The 22,009-nt window shown below is 40.4% G+C and overlaps 1 protein-coding gene across 1 annotated transcript in view; it reads right to left on the bottom strand.

The window, feature by feature from the left end:
* The window catches only part of LOC123792892 (uncharacterized), a 138,910-nt gene that overhangs the window by 100,779 nt on the left and 16,122 nt on the right, over window positions 1-22,009 (bottom strand). Inside the window, exons 9-13 of the mRNA XM_087865371.1 lie at window positions 20,393-20,494; window positions 16,824-16,985; window positions 7,455-7,567; window positions 6,937-7,072; window positions 6,479-6,682 (exon numbers count right to left, since the gene is read on the bottom strand). Of these exons, the coding sequence (XP_087721497.1) occupies window positions 6,479-6,682; window positions 6,937-7,072; window positions 7,455-7,567; window positions 16,824-16,985; window positions 20,393-20,494 (717 nt within the window). The remainder of the gene's footprint in view (window positions 1-6,478; window positions 6,683-6,936; window positions 7,073-7,454; window positions 7,568-16,823; window positions 16,986-20,392; window positions 20,495-22,009) is intronic.

Below are 22,009 nucleotides of genomic sequence, written 5' to 3'. Positions count from 1 at the left end.
AAGTATCCCTTCTCCTTCTTGGATATCCAATTCCTCCCAGCCAGATATTTCCCAGCTGACACGAAACATGCACACATCCCTCTTGCCCTTCCCCAGGTTCCACCTTTGGTCTCTCCTCTTTACGATCCAACCTCCCAAGATATGATCTGCATTCACTGTCCCCGTTTCCTCACCTCCTTCTCTTCACTCATTCCCATCCAGCTCCTGTCTCCATCGAACCAAACCACTTTCACTAAGAAAAACAGTGATCTTTTCTCCATATCCACCATCTGTAGACTTTAGTCATCTTATGTAATGTCTCAGGAGCATGTGACACAGTTTTGCACTCCCTGCTTCTTGACTCACTCACTTCCCTGGCCTTCTGGGACTCCACATTCTCCTTGCTGTCACCAGCTTTCCAGCCATCCCTGAGGTGTATTTTTCTCTGTGAGGTCATTAAATTGTAGCCACACTTAAGTTCCAGTCTTAGGACCTCATCTTTCTCCTGTACTCCTTCCTTAGGAGGTGGTACACTTTCACAGCTGAGATTAGGGACCATTCGCTCCCTAAATGATATCTGTAATCCAGACCTCCTAGAGCTCCAGACCCACATATCCAAGGACCTATTTGGCGTCTGTTCCTGGGCACCTCACAGGCCCCTCAAATTTAACATGATCAAACCGTGTGGTCTTCTTCCACAAACCTAGGCCATCTCCAACTTCCCCATTTTAGTAAGTAGCACCACCACCAAGCCACTTCCTCTTGCATGAATCATACCTGATATCTACTGCCTCACCCTGTGTGTCCAGTCTACCACTAACTCCTGTTGATTTGACTTCCTATCACTCAAATCCATCACTTCTCTGCATCTCCACCACCCACCAACCTAGCCCAAACTGTTATTAGCTTCACTAGGACTAGTCTATGAGTTTCTAGGTGTAGTTTTCAAGGCTACAATCTGGCCCTTGCCACCTTCTTGGACTTCATTTCCTTCTGCTGTCTATACTTCCATCCTGATGGACCTGCGCCTGGGCCTCTTCTGAATGGGCAGAGCTCTTCATGCCCCTGGGCCTCATACATACTGGCCCTTCCATCCCTCACCTCCTCTTTCCTTGGTAAGTACATGCCCTATCCAAGAGTCCATTCAAATAACACCTCTCTGAAGCCTTCCTTACATCTCCAGGCAGACCTGAGAGCTTCTCCCCACGACTTGTCTAACTCTATTATAGCACTCAGCTCATGGCCATGCTAGACTGTTGGCTTATTTACTCCCACAGGCTGTGAGACTGTCATTCATTCATCCCTTCATTCACTCATTCATTCCACAAATGTTCTGATCAGTACATTTACTAGGCACTGTTCTAGGCACTAAGAATACAGCAGTAAACAAAACTGGCACAAATCTCTGCCATCATGGAACTCTTCAGTGGAAACAGACAGACATTAAATATGTCAGATGGTTTGGCACCAAAGCTTCCCCAGACTTCCTAGTGCCTTGCAGTTGGCTGGAGCCCAGTGATGAGCTTTGGCCAGTGGGTTGTGAGCAGAAATGACATGTGTCACTTCCAGTACAAAGTATTTAACATACACATACATATTTCTTCTCTTTTCTTCCCTCAGTTCCTGTCTCTGAAATGTATGCTTATGCCCATAGGAGATGCATTTTGAAGACCAGATGGACAAATAACTTCATGCAGGGTTTTGTCACAGTCATTATATTATTTTCTTTTTAATGTGTTCCACAACTATGTGGAAGACTCCCCCTTCTAAAGTTTCTGTGGTCTAGAGAGTTGATCCTTCAATATTATGCTTGGAGGAGTGGCAAGAAGGGGAAGGCAATAATTATCTGTCTGGGTAAGAAATAATCTGATCTTTGGAAAGATTCATATGTTTTCAAGACTGCAAATTAACTGATGCCAAGATAACTATTTGAATATAGTAAATACAGGAGAATTGGTGGCCCATAATTCATTCTCTTCTTTCCACTGGCTTCTGCCATTAGTCGTTAATACGAATTCTAGGCCTTTTCGCAATTAGATAATATTTCTCTGACCAGCTTACCTTTTACTAGATAATCCTTACATTAATTGTAGATCATAAAAGCCCAGGATAATAATTTCATCAAAAACTCTCAGGTGAATGATTCAGTCCATTGGCTACAATCTTTAGAATATTTTTAAAAGAAAATTTAAAAATTTATTCTCTGCCTCACCTCCTGAGTGTTATTATTGTAGCAAATTGTTCTTCATTTGAACAGCATGATATATATATACTTTGAAAAGCAAATTTTTTGTGATCTCACAGCCATTGTGTTATGAACAGAGCCTTTCTTTTGCCCAACAAATATTTATTAAATACCTACTATATGAAAGATATATACGCAACTCTCTATTTCCTTTTGCCACTTGAATATCTAATAAGAATATCAAAGTTTCCATGTCCTAAACTGAGATCCTGATCTTCCCAACAAACCTATTCCAATCACATCTCAGATGATAGCAACTCCAAACTTCCAGATGCTGAGGCCCAAACTTTGGAATCAACCTTGATTTCTCTCTTTTCCACATTCTACATCCTATCTGCATGGAAATCATACTGGCTGTACCTTTAAAATATGTCCAGAATCTGACCATTTCTCATCATGCTGTCTTCTCAGACACATCGTCTCTTTGATGAATATAATAACTTCCTAACTGATCACTACTTCAGCCCTAGTGTATCTTCAGTCTACTCCCATACAGCAGCATAGATATTCATATGTAAATCAAATAACTTCACTCTTCTGCTCAAAACTCTCCAACAGCTCTCCTTCTCACTCAAAGTCAGAGTCCTTACAATGGTCCACAAGGCCCTACACAACGTGCTCCCCACCCCTCCAATCTCTCTACTGTAATTTCTGTCCATTTACCCCTCAATCACTCTAGCTGCGCTGAACTCCTTGCTGTTCCTGCAACAATGCTATACACAGTTCTGCCTCAGGGCCTTTGCATTGGCTCTTCTGTCTATCACTCTGCTCCCAGTAAGCCATGTGGTTTGCTTCCTGATTCCCTTCCCTGGCCATCCTACTTACAATGGCAACATCCCAGCACCAACCTTCACCTCTCTGTATCACCTTTCCTTCTTAATTTTTCCTCATTGCACCTATCACCATCTTTACTAGTCTCCAAAGCCTAGGTAGTTCTGTGATAACCCCAAAGTGTAGCGGTCTACAGTTAAGATGAATCTTTCACTCATGCGGAGCCCTCTGCAGGACTTGTTGCTTCCTAGACAGCTATCTTCCAGCAGTGATCCAGTGATCTAGGATGTTCCTATTTTGTGGCTCAACATGTGCCTTCCACTGGCTGCAGCAAGGGAAGAGAGCTAGAGAGTCAAAGACCAGCTCTTAAATGCTTTGTACTGGAAGTGACACATGTCATTTCTGCTCACAACCCACTGGCCAAAGCTCATCACTAGGCTCCAGCCAACTGCAAGGCACTAGGAAGTCTGGGGAAGCTTTGGTGCCAAACCATCTGACATATTTAATGTCTGTCTGTTTCCACTGAAGAGTTCCATGATGGCAGAGATTTGTGCCGTTTTGTTTACTGCTGTATTCTTAGTGCCTAGAACAGTACCTAGTAAATGTACTGATCAGAACATTTGTGGAATGAATGAGTGAATGAAGGGATGAATGAATGACAGTCTCACAGCCTGTGGGAGTAAATAAGCCAACAGTCTAGCATGGCCATGAGCTGAGTGCTATAATAGAGTTAGACAAGTCGTGGGGAGAAGCTCTCAGGTCTGCCTGGAGATGTAAGGAAGGCTTCAGAGAGGTGTTATTTGAATGGACTCTTGGATAGGGTATGTACTTACCAAGGAAAGAGGAGGTGAGGGATGGAAGGGCCAGTATGTATGAGGCCCAGGGGCATGAAGAGCTCTGCCCATTCAGAAGAAGCCCAGGCGCAGGTCCATCAGGATGGAAGTATAGAGACAGCGTAAGGAAATGAGGTCCAAGAGGGTGGCAGCGGTCAGATTGTGTCCAGCCTTGAAAACTACCCCTAGGAGCCTGAACTTCATCTTGTGAGAAACGGATACCCGTGAAGGACTTCAGGGAAGGGAATAAGCATGATTACATTCATGCAAAGATCTTAAAAAACTTACAAAGCAATAAGGAGGACCATTCTCTTATTTAAAATTCTCTGCTCCCCACCAACCTTGGAATTAGCCTCTATCCTAAGGAGAGCATAGCCCTTCATGGTCTGGCCTGATTTTTTTCTACAGCCTCATCTCCCACCACTTGCTCATAATAACCTCTGCTATTAGCATGCTAAATCCAGGCAGATCCTGAACACGCCATGGGTGTCAGATCCCCATGCTGAAAGAGACTTATTCAAGGTCAAACAGCAGGAAAAGCCTGCTGCCTCTCATTTGGGGGCTCCTTCTATTCTGACACATGCCTAAAGTAAACTCATAAAGAATCCATGATGGGTGGTAGGTGTTTTCCTTTTCTGGTCTTGTCATAGGGTGAATACTTCTACTAAGACTTTCATCATGGAATCAAACACACAGGTCCAGGGAAAAGTCTCCATCTTAGGGGCTTCTCTAATGTAACCCCAGGCTGGTAAGCCCAGTGATCTTGGTCCCAGTCTTGGCCCTGGACATTGTGAGATCACCCTAACAAACTAGCATCTGTATCTCTCACCCCCTATGGGAAAGAATCACATAGTTAGGCCTCAACATTCTAGTTGAAATGCTGACAAGGCCACATGCATGGAGTACAGCTAAACCACATGTCCTATGAAAGACCCTGAAGGAAGGCCACTTCCTTGAGTTTCTCACACTCTAGTAGCAGCTGCTGCCAGTTTCTAAGGGAGCTGTTATTCTAATCACTTATGAGAGCATAGGGAAGCAATATTGCATACCCTTGAAAAGCTCCTCCTACCATCAGTGGGGCAGGACAGGATTTGTTTCCCCTCCCTTCCTTCATGGCTACCCCCACCCACCCCTCATCGCAGAACAAACAAAATGGGAGAGAGCTGAGCTGTGAGAAAGATCCCTTTTTAATCTATTAGCAAATAACAAAGCATGACTATAGTATGAGATAGGTTTAATATTAGCAAAAGAAAGATGTGTTTGTTTTATAGGTGTGTTTGTTTCAAAAGCATCTTACCCTCCCCTCTAGGTCCACTGAGGAGCATACTACTAACTGGACTTGACTAACTATGAGCTAGGATCAAGTGAGGAGGGCAGAGGGGTAAAACTGTGTACGGTAAGGGTATGGGGGTGGTACTTGTTGGCAAAGGAGATTAAAAAGAGAAGTTTCCTGTACACTGAGTGAAGGTTGGACCCTAGGTGACTGGATGGGAAAATAAAATGTTTTTCAATATCTAGAGCTGTTCTGTGCGATACAGTAGCCTCTAACCACACGTAGCTATTGAGCACTTAAAATGTGACTTGTCTGTGTTGAGCTGTGCTGTACATATACGGTACATAACAAATTTTGAAGACTTAGTATAAAAAAAGTACAGTATCTCATTCATTATTTCTTTACATTGGTATGTTAAAATGATAACATTTTGGATACATTGGGTTAAACAGAGTATATGATTAAAGTTCATTTCATATTTCTTTATACTTTTAAAATGTGGCTACTAGAATATTGTAAACTATATGTGTGGCTTGTGTTATAGTTCTATTGACAGTGCTACTCTAGACTGTATATTAGACATAGTTGATAATAAGATTTCACAGCCTTACAGACATGACAAACATAAGTCAGGGGTCATATGAGGTTAAAACATAACCTGTTTGGTAGATAAACAGATTTTATTTTTCACATTTGTCAAACTATCTTTTAAGAGGATAAAGGTCATATTAAATTCTACCTTCAGGACTAAACTTCCTAGAGATTGAGAAGAAAATATTCTGAGAGTGTCTACAGTATTCCAAGAAAATGTAGGCATTTTCAACTTTACTCCCAAAGAAAGGGATTTGATATGAATTTTGTGGACTATAGAAAAATACATTCAAGAGCTATTAAAAGCACCAAGGGGCAAACAGGCTTTTAGAGGGATAAAAGACATTTTATTGTTCAGCTCTTTCAAATTTCTCCTATCTTTGTTTTCTAATCTGTTTTTTCACTTGTGGCTTTGAAAACAGGAAAGAGGCAGAAAGGTATCTCTAGTAATGTCAAAGAGGGTCTTATAAGAGCTTCTCTGTAAAGACATGTGGTTCTCAGGCTAGGATAACAGACAGGCCTCCTCAGGTTCTGTTCACTATAAAGTCAACAAACCAGCAGCTGAAATACCTTCCTTCCTATTGTGGCCTCCAGTGCTGCTGTTAGAGTCTTCTCTGCCTATGTCCTACTCCCAAGTGGACACTGAACTTTTCTAAAGAGCCATATCCTTAAGAAACCCTACCTGTTACGCCATCATGTTAACAGATTCCAGGGAGTAAGAAGAAGGTGACTTGGGAGACAGGATAACCAAGGCAGGAAATACTCTCAGCAGAACCTTAAGCTCACCTTGTGCTCGGCAACTGTCCCATGGACATAGTGGTGAGCTCCTAGGCCTTGCAAGGTGCCTAAGCCTCCTTTGGCCATATTTACACAGGAGTTATCTTCTATGGTGGGGACCAGACTCCCTGCAACCAAGGTAAGGCCTGAAGTGTTGATTGTCAGTGTTCGCTCAACAGATCTGAAGTAGTTCAGAATTCCTAGACAGGTGCGCTGAAACAAAGAAAGATCAGGTCAGGACCCTTTGCTCGCCCCACACAACAGAGTAAAACTGAATGGGGCCCTGGAAGTTGGCAAGTCAACTCCACTCCCAAAAAAGAAACACACCACCCCCAGAAAGGCCAGATTTTGTGGAAAAATCAGAAGAACAAAAAAATGCATTGCTACTGGAATAGCAGGAAAGACACCTTGATAGACAACAAAACATTCCAGACACCTGAAACCAGCGTGCCATGCCATCCACATACCTGCAGCTCCCTGATTCGCAAGTGGCGCAGATACAGAAAGGACAAGTAGGTCCCCTTCATCAGGACAGGACCCCTATCACTGGGCCCAGTCCCACCATCCAAACCCAGCAGTTGTAGGGCCATTGCATAGCTGTACCTTTAGCAGGCAGGAAAAACAGAATAAATGCTTTTCACCTCAAAGTGATTTGGAAAATTCATATACACCAAATTGAAGTCATTTTATTTAACTTAAGGGAGTTTCACAGTAGCTACTCTTTAAAAAGGCATTAGAAGGAAAATGATTACTCTATATGTATAAATATAAAAAGAAATTTCTCTTAGCAATCACTCTTGCGAAAAACCCAGTCCTAGGGTGAAACATTAATTTAGTTGTCTGACCTGCTTTAACAGTCTTGCTTTTATTTCAGCTTCAAATATTTTTTAGTTAACATGTAACCTGCCTATTAATCAGTCACTCAATTTTCCCCACCGTGTTTAATCCATTTCCTTGAGTCACCAGTAACATGATTTAATTTTACCCTTTCTCTTTTTTCTGCTTGACAGGCTCATCAGCATGTTGGCAGTGACTTATCTGTGCTGGGTCATTTTCATTTTGTTCCATTGAAAGGTCATCTTCTTTCATATTTTCATTCTATCAAAAAAGTAGCATGAGTTGAATTACATAAACATTTGCAATATCATTCACAAAGTCACAGTTGGGTCGCCACAAAATTAAATCCCATGATTCAAGGCATATTTAGATGAACAAGCAGAAGAGCGTCTGGATCCACTGCAACGGGTCATATGAAAATCTGGGTTTCTAAATAAATTAGAGGTTACTGTTTTTATCATTATTTAGTCTTCGTTTTACAAAACTATTCACAGCTTTTAAATGCCACCCCCCGACACACACACACACACAGACATCTTTTACGTGATTCACTTATGAAAAGTTGATGCACACATTTGTAGATGTTTGACACCTTGAACGTCTCTAATCTAGCCTTGTTCCAGGCTGAGAGAGATCAGTGGGTTAAAGGCCTCTTTCTACTTTTTAGCTATATGGTCTAATTATTTAAAGTCTTGATCCTGTTTTCACACTTGCAAAGTGGCATAATAATAGAAAATGCATTGCTGTGAGAATTAACACATAGCAATTGGCATCTCATAGGTGCCCAGTATGTGCTAGTTCCCCCCTGCCCACGGATTGCAGTAGTCAGCCCTGCAGGATCTATCACAGAAGTCACGGTTTATGTTTATTTCCACAGGCATTTTTCCTGATGTCGAGCAGGAAAAATGTCACACACACAGAGTCCTAGGAAAAACTGTGAAGAAGGTGATATTGATGAATGAGCCTGCCCCTGGTCCTCTGGCAGCCCCTTTCTTAGCTATCCTTTCTACTTGTCCCTAGGCATACAACCCATTCTCATAAGGCACTCTTTCATAGCGGTGCTGATACCCACAAAACACTGAGTGGCAATGAGTTAGCTTGGAACCCCACTCTTCGGGTTACTTATATTCTAATAGTTTATCCTTGGAATTCCAGTAAGTCCTTATGGCAAAAACTGCTGGTGGTTCCCCAAGATCCATTTTCCTCTCTTCCTATAGTAATTAAATATTTATCGTGGCACATGGCCACCCAGATGGAGATGACATTTCTAAGCCTCTTTTGCAGCTAGGTGTAGCTATGTGACTAAGTTCTGGCCAATGGAATGAAAGTGAAAATGCCATGTGGCAGCTTCTGGGAATTTCCCTGAAGTGGCAGCTTCTCACCCTCATTGTCCGTCCTGCTGCTTAGGACATGAATGTGACAGCTGGAGCTCCATCTCGACCGGGGGTTGATCTCAGGTATGGAGGCTGCATGTGTTGGGACTCCAGGATAGAAGGAGCAGGGGTCCCTGAGGACTCCACGGAACAGATTCATCACACTAGCTCTGTACTTCCTATCCCTGGGTCTTAACATGAGGGAGAGAGAAAGAAATTCCCATCTTCTTTAATCCTCTGGTATTTTGTGTTTAATCATGACCAAGAGCCAAATATAATTTTAACTAATACAGTTCCCAAGACTCTAAAGATAGGCTATTGGTCTTTATGACAGGCAGTAGAGAAGAAAATTGGGGGCAGGGATATTAGGAAAAGTGGCTGAGAGAGAAAGTTGTCTAATCGACTATCATTAAATGGCTTCCCATTCTGCCTGTGGGTAGAGTTAGCTCCTGTCTGTTCCGGGTAAGTGTGCACATTACTGTATTTCTGTGTAAACACCCCACAACCCTATGACTAGAATAGACCATAGGAGGTGACATGGTGCACTTCTTTTCTTTAATACAAAACACAAGGTCATCATGCCCAAGTTAAGAGAATCTCTGTTATTTTGAGAAAATCTGTAGGAAAGCATACACTCTATGAGGAAAGTTGAATCTTGGCAGTTTCTATTTGGCCCAGAATTTTGGGTGAGAGGGCCTCTCCCAAAGACTTTTGCCTCCCAGGCCTCTAGTGCCCTTATGTTGCAGTTCAGCCTTGCCTGGTGTGGCTCCAGAGGGCAGGCTCAGAACCACAGCCTTTCTCTGATGGGATCGTGACTTTTCCAGCTGCTTCTAACATTACCCAGAATTACATAGGGAGGAACAGAAAGTGACATCAGGTTACGGTGAAAGACACTATGAAGGTATGACTGAGCAAGCCACAGAAGTACTGCTGGACCCCTAGGCTGCCAAGAAGAAAGGAAGAGGGCACAACAGGGTAGGGTGAGTAGAGGGAGACAGTCCAGCACCCTCCGGAAAAAGAGAACCAGCCACAGCCCACAGAAGTCAACTGCTCAGGAAACACCCAAAGTGCATGAGTGTGTTCCCCTAAGAGGACTGGACACGGTGCAGGTAGGCTGCGGGGCGACCAGAAGCCGGAATGTCAACACCACCTGCGTTTGTTCCTTCTTCCTCGGTAGGTAAATCCTTTGACATTTACTCTACTTGGTGGCTGGGTCTCTGCCAGCATAGTCTTGGCCAGTATTTTGACAGTTCCAAGATCTCCACTGATTGCAAATCTCATTTTCTCCTGGGAAACTGGCAGGAGCAGTGGAGTGGGAGGTGCAGCAAGGGGTGAGGGTGCAGGAATAATCAGAGGGAAAATAAGTCTACGATGTATCTCCCATCTCCTAAATGTCCCCACAGCGTATTTGTGTATATCCACAGAATAAAAAGTCTAGAAGGATAGATATCAAATGTTAATAATACTATTGTTATATTTGGGTAGTAAAATAATGGCTGGTTTTTATTTTCTTCCTTGAGCTTTTCTACATTTCCCAAATTTTCTATGATAAATACATGTCACTATTGTCAACAGAAAATGTTTGTGTTTTAAATGTTCTATTGAATTTGATGAGGGAAACCAGAAAGGAGTGCTTTCTGTTTCCCTGAACTTCTTGCACGTTGGAACTACTGTATACAACAGCCCTTTTGGGAGGGCACACCAGGTCCTCATTCTGTCCCTGGAAATGGAGGGGAGCAGTAGCGCTGATGGGGAAAAGCAGCTGCTCCCTTCTCTTCTCCTCCGTGTGGCCAGTAAGAAGAAGCAAAAGAAGAGGCAAAGGATATAGTGTTTTCTGCCACCGCAGCGCTCCATAAAGAACAGTGACCAAATTAAACCATAGCTTTAGAAATATGATGGTCAATAGTAGTACTTAATGTCTGTACATAAACAGCCATTTTAGTAAACAGGTGTTTTCTTGGGCAATGGCATTGGATACGAGTGACTTGATATAATACACGTTTGGGAGGTTTGGCCGGATCCACACAGGGCTGGCTGGTCTATGCCTTCTGATTAGGACTACAGTTAAATTATTTTTAAGTTTTTTCAAAAGGATATCCAAAAAAAAATGCAGTCCTTTAGGACCAGAATTCTCTTTCTAGTTATAAATTATCTTCAATTAACAATGATAAGAAAATTTAATATTTTTAAAAGCTTTTATTTATTTATTTGAGAGAGAAATAGCAAGACAGAATGAGCGGGGGCGGGGGGTGAGAAGGAGGCTCCCCACTGAGCAGGGAACCTGACGCAAGGCTTGATCCCAGGATCCTAGGATCATGACCTGAGCTGAAGACAGACACTTAACTGATTGAGCCACCCAGGTGCCCATAGAAAATTTGATATGTTTTCTTTATCCTCCAAACCCAGATTTTTAAGTGAATCTGGAAAAAGAATTGTGTATAAAGAAAAGAGTAGCCAGCCTTACACGCCAATGGTAAATAAATGGCCGATTCAAACTGCGATAGAAACATTACAAACATTATCAATGTTCAGACAAACATATCCAATGTTAAAATGTGAAGAATCAGGTTCTCTCGTAAGTTGCTGGTTGGGGGAAAAACCCTTTAACCATATCTATGGAAAATTTTGAATGTGTACGTCAGTGACCCAGAAAATCCACTTCTAAATATCTAAAGAAACACAGGTGTGCACAAGGAGGCAGTACAAGAAAGTTCAGTAGGAATGGTTTCTAATGGGGTAAAAAAATGGCAACAAGTATCCACAAGGAGGTGTCTGTGTGATCTCTAGTATATAATACAATATAACGCTGCCATGAAAAAGAACAACAGAGACAGATCTCTAAGACATATTGTTGGGTGAAAAAAGCAAGTTAATGAAGGTATCCATAGAGTATGACAGATCATTTATATAGAAACTAAAACACAAAATTATACCTATATATATATATATATATATATATATATATATATATATATATAAAATGAGGACATATGTTTGAATGTAAATGTATTGAAAAGGCTGAAGCAATAACAGTGTTTATCCCTGAGGAAGTGGAATGGGGACCAGTATTAGAATTCCCATTAGGTAAAGTTAAAGCATTAACTTTTCAGTGATGTTTCAATTTTTAACAAGGAGAAGACGTTTATGTATTATTTCTGCAGTTTAAAATTAATTTCTAACAACTTCTTAAGAAGAAAAATGGTCACTTTCCAGTGCAAAAACCTAACAAACACACTTAACCACATATCAAGCTTAACATCCCCAGTACTAAATCATGTTGATAGCGTCTGGCCCAGGTATGAGGTGATAAGGGTACTTCACGTCTGGGGTGTCCTTCCTCCAAACCTATAACCCCAGGGTAACCACAAGAAGACCATCAGACAAATTCAAGTTAAGGAATGTTCTACAGGTTGCCTGGCCAGTACTCCCAAAGACCATCAAGGAAAGCCTGAGAAGCTGGCACAGGCCTGAGGCAACTGAGAAACATGACAATCAAAGACACCGTGGTACCCTGAAGCACAAAATAGACATTAATGGAAAAACCAGTGAATTCTAAATATAGTCTAGTTTAGATATCAGTAATGTACCAGTGCTGGTTCCTTGGGTGTGACAAAGTAATATAAGATGTTAATAATAGGAGAAATCTGACCGGGGATTCCCAGGAACGCTTTGTACTATCTTTGTAACTTTTCTGTAAATCTAAAACTACTCTGAAATAAAACATTCATTTTCTAAAAAAAAAAAAAAAAAAAAAAAACCTCCCTAGAGAAAGGCTACTGGTAAATAGTATTCACTGAAAACTGATCAGAAACTGTCCTGAAGTTGTGCTATATTCTTTCGAGCTGTCAAAACGGGCAGTCCTATGAGGTTTGCTTTCCTTCATGCAGAAGGCCCTTAAGAAAGTTATTTTTCATGGTGTATGGACTGTCCCTTGCCAACTTCAGAATCAGAATGCTGACCAGCGTATAGATGCTAAAATTCATACTTGACTGCTACATGCTTGCAAAATAGTCACAGAGCTTTAAAATTCATCCCCACATTCCTGTGACTCCTCCCATCTGTCACCTTTAACTTCATCCTACTCTCCCCTAACTGGTATTCAACATTCAGAATGGCTTTCAGATACTGTATAAAGGGCCTCGACCAGAGCAGAAATATGTAAGGAGGTCACAAAGTAACACCCACGGAAAATGTGTGGGAAAGTAGAAAACCATGGATCGTTGCCTCAGGATTTTCTTTCTCAAACGCCGTGCTACTTTCTGTTCCCGTCTTGGAAAGCTCTTCTCTAGCATGGCTGACTCCTTCTCATTCATCAAATGTCAGCTCAGATGTCCCCAACTCTGAAAGAGCTTGGTCCGTCTATCAGAAGGTGCTCCTCTCTCTATCCCACAGCCCCCTCGTCCTGTGGTTTTCCGCATGGCACCCACAAGTTAGAGATGTAGATTAGCTCTTTTGTTCACCTGTTTATCGCATGTTTCATTCCCTGAGCAGCACAGTTCCTGGCACAAAGGTAGCATCCATGTAATAATCACTGAATGAATGAATGAATGAATGAATGAATGAACAGGAAACTTGCATGACACTAACATGCAGGGTAATTTGTGTGTGTTATATGTCTCCCCTTAGGCTCCACCTCTGCAATCTATAGGTGTTCTAAGTCTCTTCAGTGTCTATTTACCATAAATCAACTTGAAAATAGGTGCTCACATTTTTCTCCTTTTGGTCAATTCCAAGAACAACATTTATAAGTCAGTAAATAGTCAAAGGAAGTGGTTTTCTTTCTTTTCCTTTTGTTTGCTTTTCTTTTGTTTACTTTTCTTTTCTTTTCTTTCCCCCTCCAATTTAACATTGGGCAACTGCATTCAAAACAGACTTTGGTGAAAGCAGAGACTGCATTTCATCATACCCTGACTTTCCACCTCATGTGCAAATGGAGGGGAGCAGTAACAGAGAATGACAGGAAATGTTAGTTCTCTCCCCTGTGTGGCTGGGCTCCCTGCTCACACTGTGGCTCTTAGTGTTTTCTGCCTTTCAACAGAAAACTGAGTCACCATCTCTTGCTCTTGCCTGCACTTTCTGCTTTTCCTTGGTAACCTCCTTCGTCCCCTAAGTCCCCATGGGCATTGCTACAATTCTGGTCTGCTGGTCCAGCCAGACCCTGGACCATCACTTCTCCATGACTTCAAACATGAAGCTCTTCACCTCTGACTCTTTCTTCCTTTGCCTCCTACCTCTCCCTTATTCATATTCACATCTTTTTACCCTTGTCTGGCTCTCCAGGAATTTAATTGCCCCTATTCTTTCAGTCAAGGAGGAAAACAGATTTGTGGTAGCCCTCAAATGTTAAAACCAGAATCTGAGGTAAAGGAGGATATATCAGGATCAAGAGCTAGACTGTCAAGGATCTTAGGAGCAGAGGTCTTATTTAGTGATAAGGGCTGACTCTATCTTTGACCTCCTCCCTTCTTTCCTACTCCCTACCTCCTTCCCCTTAAGTTTGGTTCAAGAAGCAAAAGAGCTGGATGTTTTTAAATGTCCCCTTGTGAAATACAAATCAAAACCACAATGAGATACCACCTCACACCAGTCAGAAGGGCTAAAATTAACTAGTCAGGAAACAACAGATATTGGCGAGGATGCAGAGAAAGGGGAACCCTCTTACACTGTTGGTGGGAATGCAAACTGGTGCAGCCACTCTGGAAAACAGTATGGAGGTTCCTCAAAAGGTTGAAGATAGAACTACCCTATGACCAAGCAAACGCACTACTGGGTATTTACCCCAAAGATACAAATCTAGTGATCTGAAGGGGCACCTACACGCCAATGTTTATAGCAGCAATGTCCACAATAGCTAAAATATGGAAAGAGCCCAGATGTCCATTGACAGAGGAATGGATAAAGATGTGGTATATATACACAATGGAATATGACTCAGCCACCAAAAAATGAAATCTTGCCATTTGCAACGATGTGGATGGAACTAGAGGGTGTTATGCTAAGCGAAATAAGTCAATCAGAGAAAGACAATTATCATACGATCTCACTCATATGTGGAATTTAAGAAAGAAACAAAACAGAGGATCATAGGGGAAGAGAGGAAAAAATAAAAGACGAAATCAGAGAAGGAGACAAATGTTAAGACTCTTAATCATTGGAAACAAACTGAGGGTTGCTGTAGGGGAGGTGCATGAGGGGATGGGGTAACTGGGTGATAGACATTAAGGAGGTCATGTGATGTAATGAGCTCTGAGTATTATATAAGACTGATGAATCACAGACCTGTACCTCTGAAACCAATAATACATTATATGTTAATTAATTGAATTTAAATAAAGAATGTTAAAAAAAAAAACATACCCCCTTGTTAGTGTAAGGTCTTCCTGGTGACACATGGGATAAGAAAAATGTACTATTTTCTTAACTCTGGCAGGATGTTAGCTGAGGAAGGTGACTGGTAGTTGCAGGCCCTGTCAGGGAATTCAGAGGCCAGGGAGATCCATGCCTGGATATGCTGTATCTGTTCCTGATCTCTTTGGCCAACTCATTTTTTATTAGATTCTCTAGATACTTATCTTAACAGGTTGATAAGTTATAGAAGTTGTGGTGTGTGTGTGTGTGTGTGTGTGTGTTTGTGTGTACACATGCATGCATTTATGTGTTTGCTTCCAGCCAATCTGTAACTCATTTAGGTTTCACTTTCTCCCCTACCCAGCCTGGGATGATGGACCATGAGAGTGCTTCTCTCTCTAGCATTCTACTAAACTTCTCCATTACCTTCAACTTTATGTATAATTTCTACAATTATCTTTAGGGGTGAAAATAATAGGATTATTATGCAGATTGGGCTCACTAAAAGTCATGCCCTCTTACTTCAGCTGGGCCCTCTGGCTACATGGTCATCCTTTTATTCTTTTCTCATTGGGGGCCCTGTGGCCCACCTCCTCACAGGTCACTTTCACCTTCCATCTCACTAATGCAGACATCCTCCCCTTTTCTCCTCTCTCTCTGTGACAACCAGGGTCACTTACAAGCTACCACATCTTATCCTTTTGTACCTGACAATTCTATATATCTTGTTCACCTCAAGGGAAGTGATGCCATTCTCCCTTTCTCAAAATTACTCCTTCAACTGGTTTCTTCCTCCCAACCTGTCCTCTTTCACTAGGGTCATCTGTTTCTCAAATTTACCCTTTCATATCTTCCATTTCTTCTTCTCCACTGCTCATTCCTCCCAGACCATAAACATATGGAGTCTTCCCATCTTAAATAAGCAAAGGAAATAAAACTCTTCCTTACAGCAACAAACAATAGCAGATTATTAAAAAATGGTACAGTATCATTGTAAAGACAAATATCCAATAGCTTTGTATAGAAATTGCCTTTCATTGCCAAACTTCAGGCTTATCTTATGTAGTAGCTATCTACCTGGCTTCCCTGCCTCCAATCTCTCCCTCTTCCAATCCAACTAACACCTTGCTGCCACATCAATCTTCCTAAAATATACAGCTTTCTATATATCACTTCCCTTACAGGATAAAGTACAAATTCCTTTGTCTGAAATATATGGGCATTCAAAAATTCAACTTGCTCTATCCTCCCCCTTAAAAAAAAAACTTCTCTTCCTTATATTTCCACATGAATCTTTCACTCAACCAAACTGGCCTTGAACACTCCACACACAGTGTCTCCCCTGCATTGTTGTTCATGCTTCCCTCCTAGAATGTGCTTCCCTCTCCACCACCACTTCCCTCAGCCCCACAATTCCTTCAAACTCAGTTCAATTTCCTCTGCCTTCAAGAGGCTTTTCCCAAAAGAATCAACCCTGGGGGAACCACTTTGCCTCTAAACACTAACAATATTTAACAACTGTCCAACTCTTTTGGTGTTTAGCACAAGAATGTGCAGCTTTGCATTGGTATGTGGTGGTTAAGTATATGTCCCAGCAGCATTATCTTATATTATACCTCTTTATATCCCTCTTTTTAATTAGCATTTAATCTTTTTTATAACAAAAATAAACCTGGCTGGGTAATAAAGGTTTTTTGCGGAGGGTCTCTGAAAAACTACCAAAGTAAATTTCTAAGGTCTACATTCAGGTAGTGAGTTGAACAGAAAGGCATATTGGTTATTTCTTCCTGTTGTACCTGGTAGAGGTCGATGTTGCTGTAAATACTCTCCCAGATGTGGTCATAGTTGCACTGATGCAAACCCTGGGAAGCCACGAAAGTTGGATGAGATGGAGCCAGCATGACTGTCTTTGCAGCATGGTCTTGGAGCACTTGCATTACTCGCTCAGAGCTGGAAATCTCAAGTAGAATGAGGAAAAGGAATGGTTCAGCAAAGGGTTATTCCCTTCTTCTCAGCAAGAATTTGGTCATATACACACAAATAGGAAAGAAGCCCGAGGTGGGGCTTTACTCAGTTAAAAAATAAGATCAGACTCAAACATCATGATTGCCTTTGGTATGTCCATCCATTCAACATTGTAAGTACTTAAATATACATAGCAGCTCATTTAAAATTATGTGACAACCCTCTAAACACAATAGCAGATTGTACCCCCACAAGTGTTGTGGCACCAATAAAAAGATAAACACCCATCATTTTGGGTACAAACCCTGTTTGCTATTAGGAAGCTGCCAGGAGACGGAGGAAGAGAAAACTGGGTAGTATGAGGAAAGCACAGGCTTTGTAAGGACGCAAGCCTGGGCTCATATCTCTGCTGGAATCCTGACTTCACTACACAGAGCAGGAAAAATCAACCTAACAAGAACACTAATGATGTCTCCCAGGATTGTTGCAAGAATGCCTGGCATGTAGTAGGTACTAAATAAATGTTCCTTCTCCTCTTCTGGAAGTAAAGGATCAAATAATAGTCCCAGAGTTGAATTTCAATGGCAGTGATACACGTATTATGGTATTTCAGCCATTTTAATATCACAAGGAACTTCAATTATCATTTAGTCCAATCCCTAACAAAACCCAATGGCATTTTTTGCAGAAGTAGAAAAATCCATCCTAAAGTTCATATGAAATCTCAAAGGATGCCAAATAACCAATGTAATTTTGAAAAAGAAGAACAAAATTGAAGGACTCACACTTTCTGATTTCAAACCATATTACAAAGCTACAGTTATCAAAATGGTGTGGTCCTGGAATAAATTGGGCATCTAGACCAACAGAACAGAATAGAGAGACTAGAAATAAACCCTCGAGTATATGGTCAAATGATCTTAGGCAAGGATGTCAACACCATTCAACAGAGAAGGAACAGTCTCTTCAACAAATGATTCTAAAGAAAACAGGATATCCACATGCAAAATAATGAAGTTAAACTTTTATTGTACACCATACACAAAAAATTAACTCATAATGGATTAAAGATCTAAACATAAGACCTAACACTATAAAGCTCTTAGACAAAAATAGGGGGAAATCTTCATAACATTGAATTTGGCAATGATTTATTGGATATGACACCAAAAGCGCAGGGGGAAAAAAAGCAAAAATAGATAAATGTGACTACATAAAACTTTAAAACTTCAGTGCATCAAATATACAATTAACAGAGTGAAAAGACAACCCATAGAATGATGTAATATATCTGCAAATTATACATCTGATAGAGGGTTAATATCCAGAATATATAGAGAACTAGAGCTCAACAACAACAATAAAAATCTAATAACCGAATTAAAAAATGGGCAAAGGACTTCTATGGACATTTTTCCAAATATGATATACAAATGACTGATAAACATATGAAGAGATTCTCAAAATCACTAATCATCAGAAAAATGCAAAGCAAAACCAAAATGAGATTATCACCTCATCCATTAGGATGGCTAATAAAAAGAAGAAGAAGGAGAAGGAGAAGGAAGGAAGGAAGGAAGGAAGGAAGGAAGGAAGGAAGGAAGGAAGGAAGGAAATAACAAGGACTGGTGAGAATTCAGGGAAATTGGAACCCTTGTGCACTGTTGGTAGTATTGTCAAGTGCTGCAACTGCTATGGAAAATAGTATGGAAATTCCTCAAAAAATTAAAACAGAATTACCTTATGATCCAGCAATTCTATTTCTGGGTTTATATCCAAAAGAATCAAAGGAAGGATCTCAAAAAAGTATTTACATATCCATGTTCACAGCAGCATTATTCACAGTAGCCATGAGGTGGAAGGACCCAAACGTCCATCAACAAATAAATAGATTTCTTTTAAAAGTGGTGAATATACACAAGGGAATATTATTCAGCCTTAAAAAGGAAGGAAATTCTGATATATCCTACAACATGGGTGAAACTGGCTGGGTAAAATAAGCCAGTCATAAAAAGACAAATACTGTCTGCTTTCACTAATAGGTGGTACCTGAGTAGTCAAACTCACAGAGACAAAATTAGAATGGTTGTCACCAGGGACTAGAGGGAGGGAAGAATGAGGAGTTATTGTTTGATGGGTAAATAGTTTCAGTTTGCTGGATGAACAGGTCTGGGATTTACTTAATGCCACTGAACTGTACACTTAAAAATAGTTAAAATAGTAAATTTCATGTTCAGTGTATTTTGCCACCATTTAAGAAAAGAGGGGAAAAATAGTATAAAGAGGTCCCATGTACTCTTCACTCCATTTCCCCTGATGTTAACATCTTGCAAAACCATAGTACAGTATCACAACCTGGATATTGACTTTGATCCAGTCAACTTATAGAAGAGATCCATCACCACAAGGATCCCTCATGTTACTCTTTTATAGCCATACTCCCTTCCCTTCCTCACCAGTCTCCCCTTAACCCCTACAATCCACGAATCTGTCTTCATTTCTCTACTTGGTCATTTCAAGAGCATTGTATAAATGAATGCATATAGTTTTTATGGGACTGACTTTTTTCACTCATATAGTTCTCTGGAGATTCATCCAGGTTCTTGAGTGTGTCACTAGTTTGTTCTTTTTTTGCAGCTGACTGGTATTCCATGGTATGGGATGTACCACAACTAGTTTATTTACCCACTGGAAGACATCTGTGTTGTTTCCAGTTTTTGGCTATTGTGAATAAAGCTGGTAAAATGTTCATGAAAACAAAAAGGAGAGGAAATTTGGTCACATGCTACCACATGGATGAATCTTGAGGACATTGTCCTACGTGAAACAAGCCAATCAAAAAAGACTAATATTGTATGAGTCCACTTTCATGAGGTATATAAAGGTAGTTGAATTCAGAAACATAAAGTAAAATGGTGGTTTCTAGGGGCTGTGGGGAGGAGGAAGTAGGGAATTGTTGTTTTATAAGTACAGAGTTTCAGTTTGGCAAGATGAAAAAGTTCCAGTAGATCTGTTTCACGACAGTGTGAATACACTGAACACCATGAAACTGACTTAAAATTATTAAGATGAGAAATTTTATCCCATGTGCTTTTTACCACAATAAAAATAAGATAATTTCATCCAGTATTTTTGTTTCACAGATGAGGAAACAAACTCAAGGAGGTTGTGCGTTAGACCAATATCACACAGAGACTTAGTGCCAAAGCTGGAACAATTGTTACTTTCTATTGAAAATTAACAGTATTATAAAATTTGGGCAATTAGATTAGAAAGTTCCAAATAAAGCCTTCATGGCAAATCCATGGCTAACATTTCTTAAAAAGGAAAGAAAATTCAATTTTCTGAGAATGATTTTAGCAAGAATTTTACCTACTAAGGAATATGGTTATTTTCTTACCTTCAAAAACTTTGCTTGGAGTTGCATTAATACATCTATTCTTCTCCGTTCTTTTAGTTTGGTCAAAATCTTCTTTTGCCAAGGATCACATTTTGGCTTAATCTAGTGGACAAACATGTTCACAAAAAGTCACAACATAACAGAATGGTTCTCAATAAAAGTTGCAAGCAAAGAGATTCAAGGACCTTCTGAAATGGGATCTAGCCTTTGTGCTAGAAAGTGTGTTAGAGCATGTGAAGTCTTGGAAAAAGTCTGCATGAGTTCACAGATCCACGGAGGGAGATGGCAACAGCAGTTCCTGTTGGTGCGTGGCCTATGAGATGCATTAGCTTCATCTGGGATGACACAGCACCATCCATGAGCAGGAGGGACCCTAAATCCATCAGTGTTGGACACCACATTTGACATATAGGGCAAGAGAAGTTCTCCCACAAAGACTCGACATGTAAAATTTTACCTTACCCGTAAACAGGGCATATTTCAAAATTTAGTTTTATAGCTGTAAATACATCAACATACTTATAACTTTCAAACTTATATCTAGCTCTAAGTTCCAGTATGTGATATCCAACTATCTCCTTGATATCTATAGGTGGAAGGCAAATGTAACAATCTAGAACAGAAAGTCTGGCTTTTCCTACACCAATCACCTATTTGCTCAAGTCCCATTACTTAGGAGTAATCTTTGATTTCTCTCCTTTCCTTCCATTCATCTTTATCAAGTAAGACTTCTTTCCTACACAATATAGCTGATCCTCATTATTTATGGATTTTGTATTTGCAAATTTTTCTCACTAACATGTAGCCATAACCCCAAAATCAATACTGGCAGATCTATCCTGGTTATTTATGGACATGCAGAGAATGGTGAAAAATTTGAATCACCCAACTCCACATCCCCAGCTGAGGTCATACAAGGAGACATTCAGTCTTCTTGTTTCAGCTCTCATTCTGTAAACAAGTGTCCTTTTTGTGGTCTAGTTAGTGACACATTTCTATATTTTTGTGTTTTTTGTTGGTGATTTCAATGTTTAAAGTGGACCCTAAGTATAGTGCTGAAGGGTTGCCTAGTGTTCCTAAGTACAAGGAGGCTATGATATGTCTTATAGAAAAAATATTTATGTTTGATAAGCTTTGGGCATGAGTTACAGTGCTTTTGGCCATAAGATCAATGTTAATGAATTAAAAGCATATATTAAAGTATCTTTAAACAGAAATACACATAAAGCAAAGTTATGCATCAATCAGTTGATGAACCTAACCTTGTATTTCTCTTATGAGCAATGGTTCAGTATTTGTTAATTCAGTGTTTGTGACAATTTTATAGAACACAGCTTCCCCAAACAATGAGGATAAACTATACTTACCACTACCCCAAATCATCTTGTTTAATCTCATTACTTGTGTATTGTTTGTGAATTGTGTATCTCTGGAACCAAGGGTCATTCCTGACACATAGTATATACACACTGAATATTTTTTGACTCAAAAGCTGGATTTATACAACCCAATTATATCTTTGAGTGCTATTCCTGGTTCTAGCCAAGTAGCCAAGATCACTAACAAGAAGAATGGAGTTCTGACCCAACAGAGAGTAAAGGAGTATGGGGACTTTCC

This window comes from Ursus americanus, chromosome 11 (genome assembly GCF_024610735.1).
Source record: "Ursus americanus isolate L20-20 chromosome 11, mUrsAme1.1.p, whole genome shotgun sequence".
Taxonomy (NCBI): Eukaryota; Metazoa; Chordata; class Mammalia; order Carnivora; family Ursidae; genus Ursus; species Ursus americanus.
This window is presented reverse-complemented; position numbering and strand designations above follow the sequence as displayed.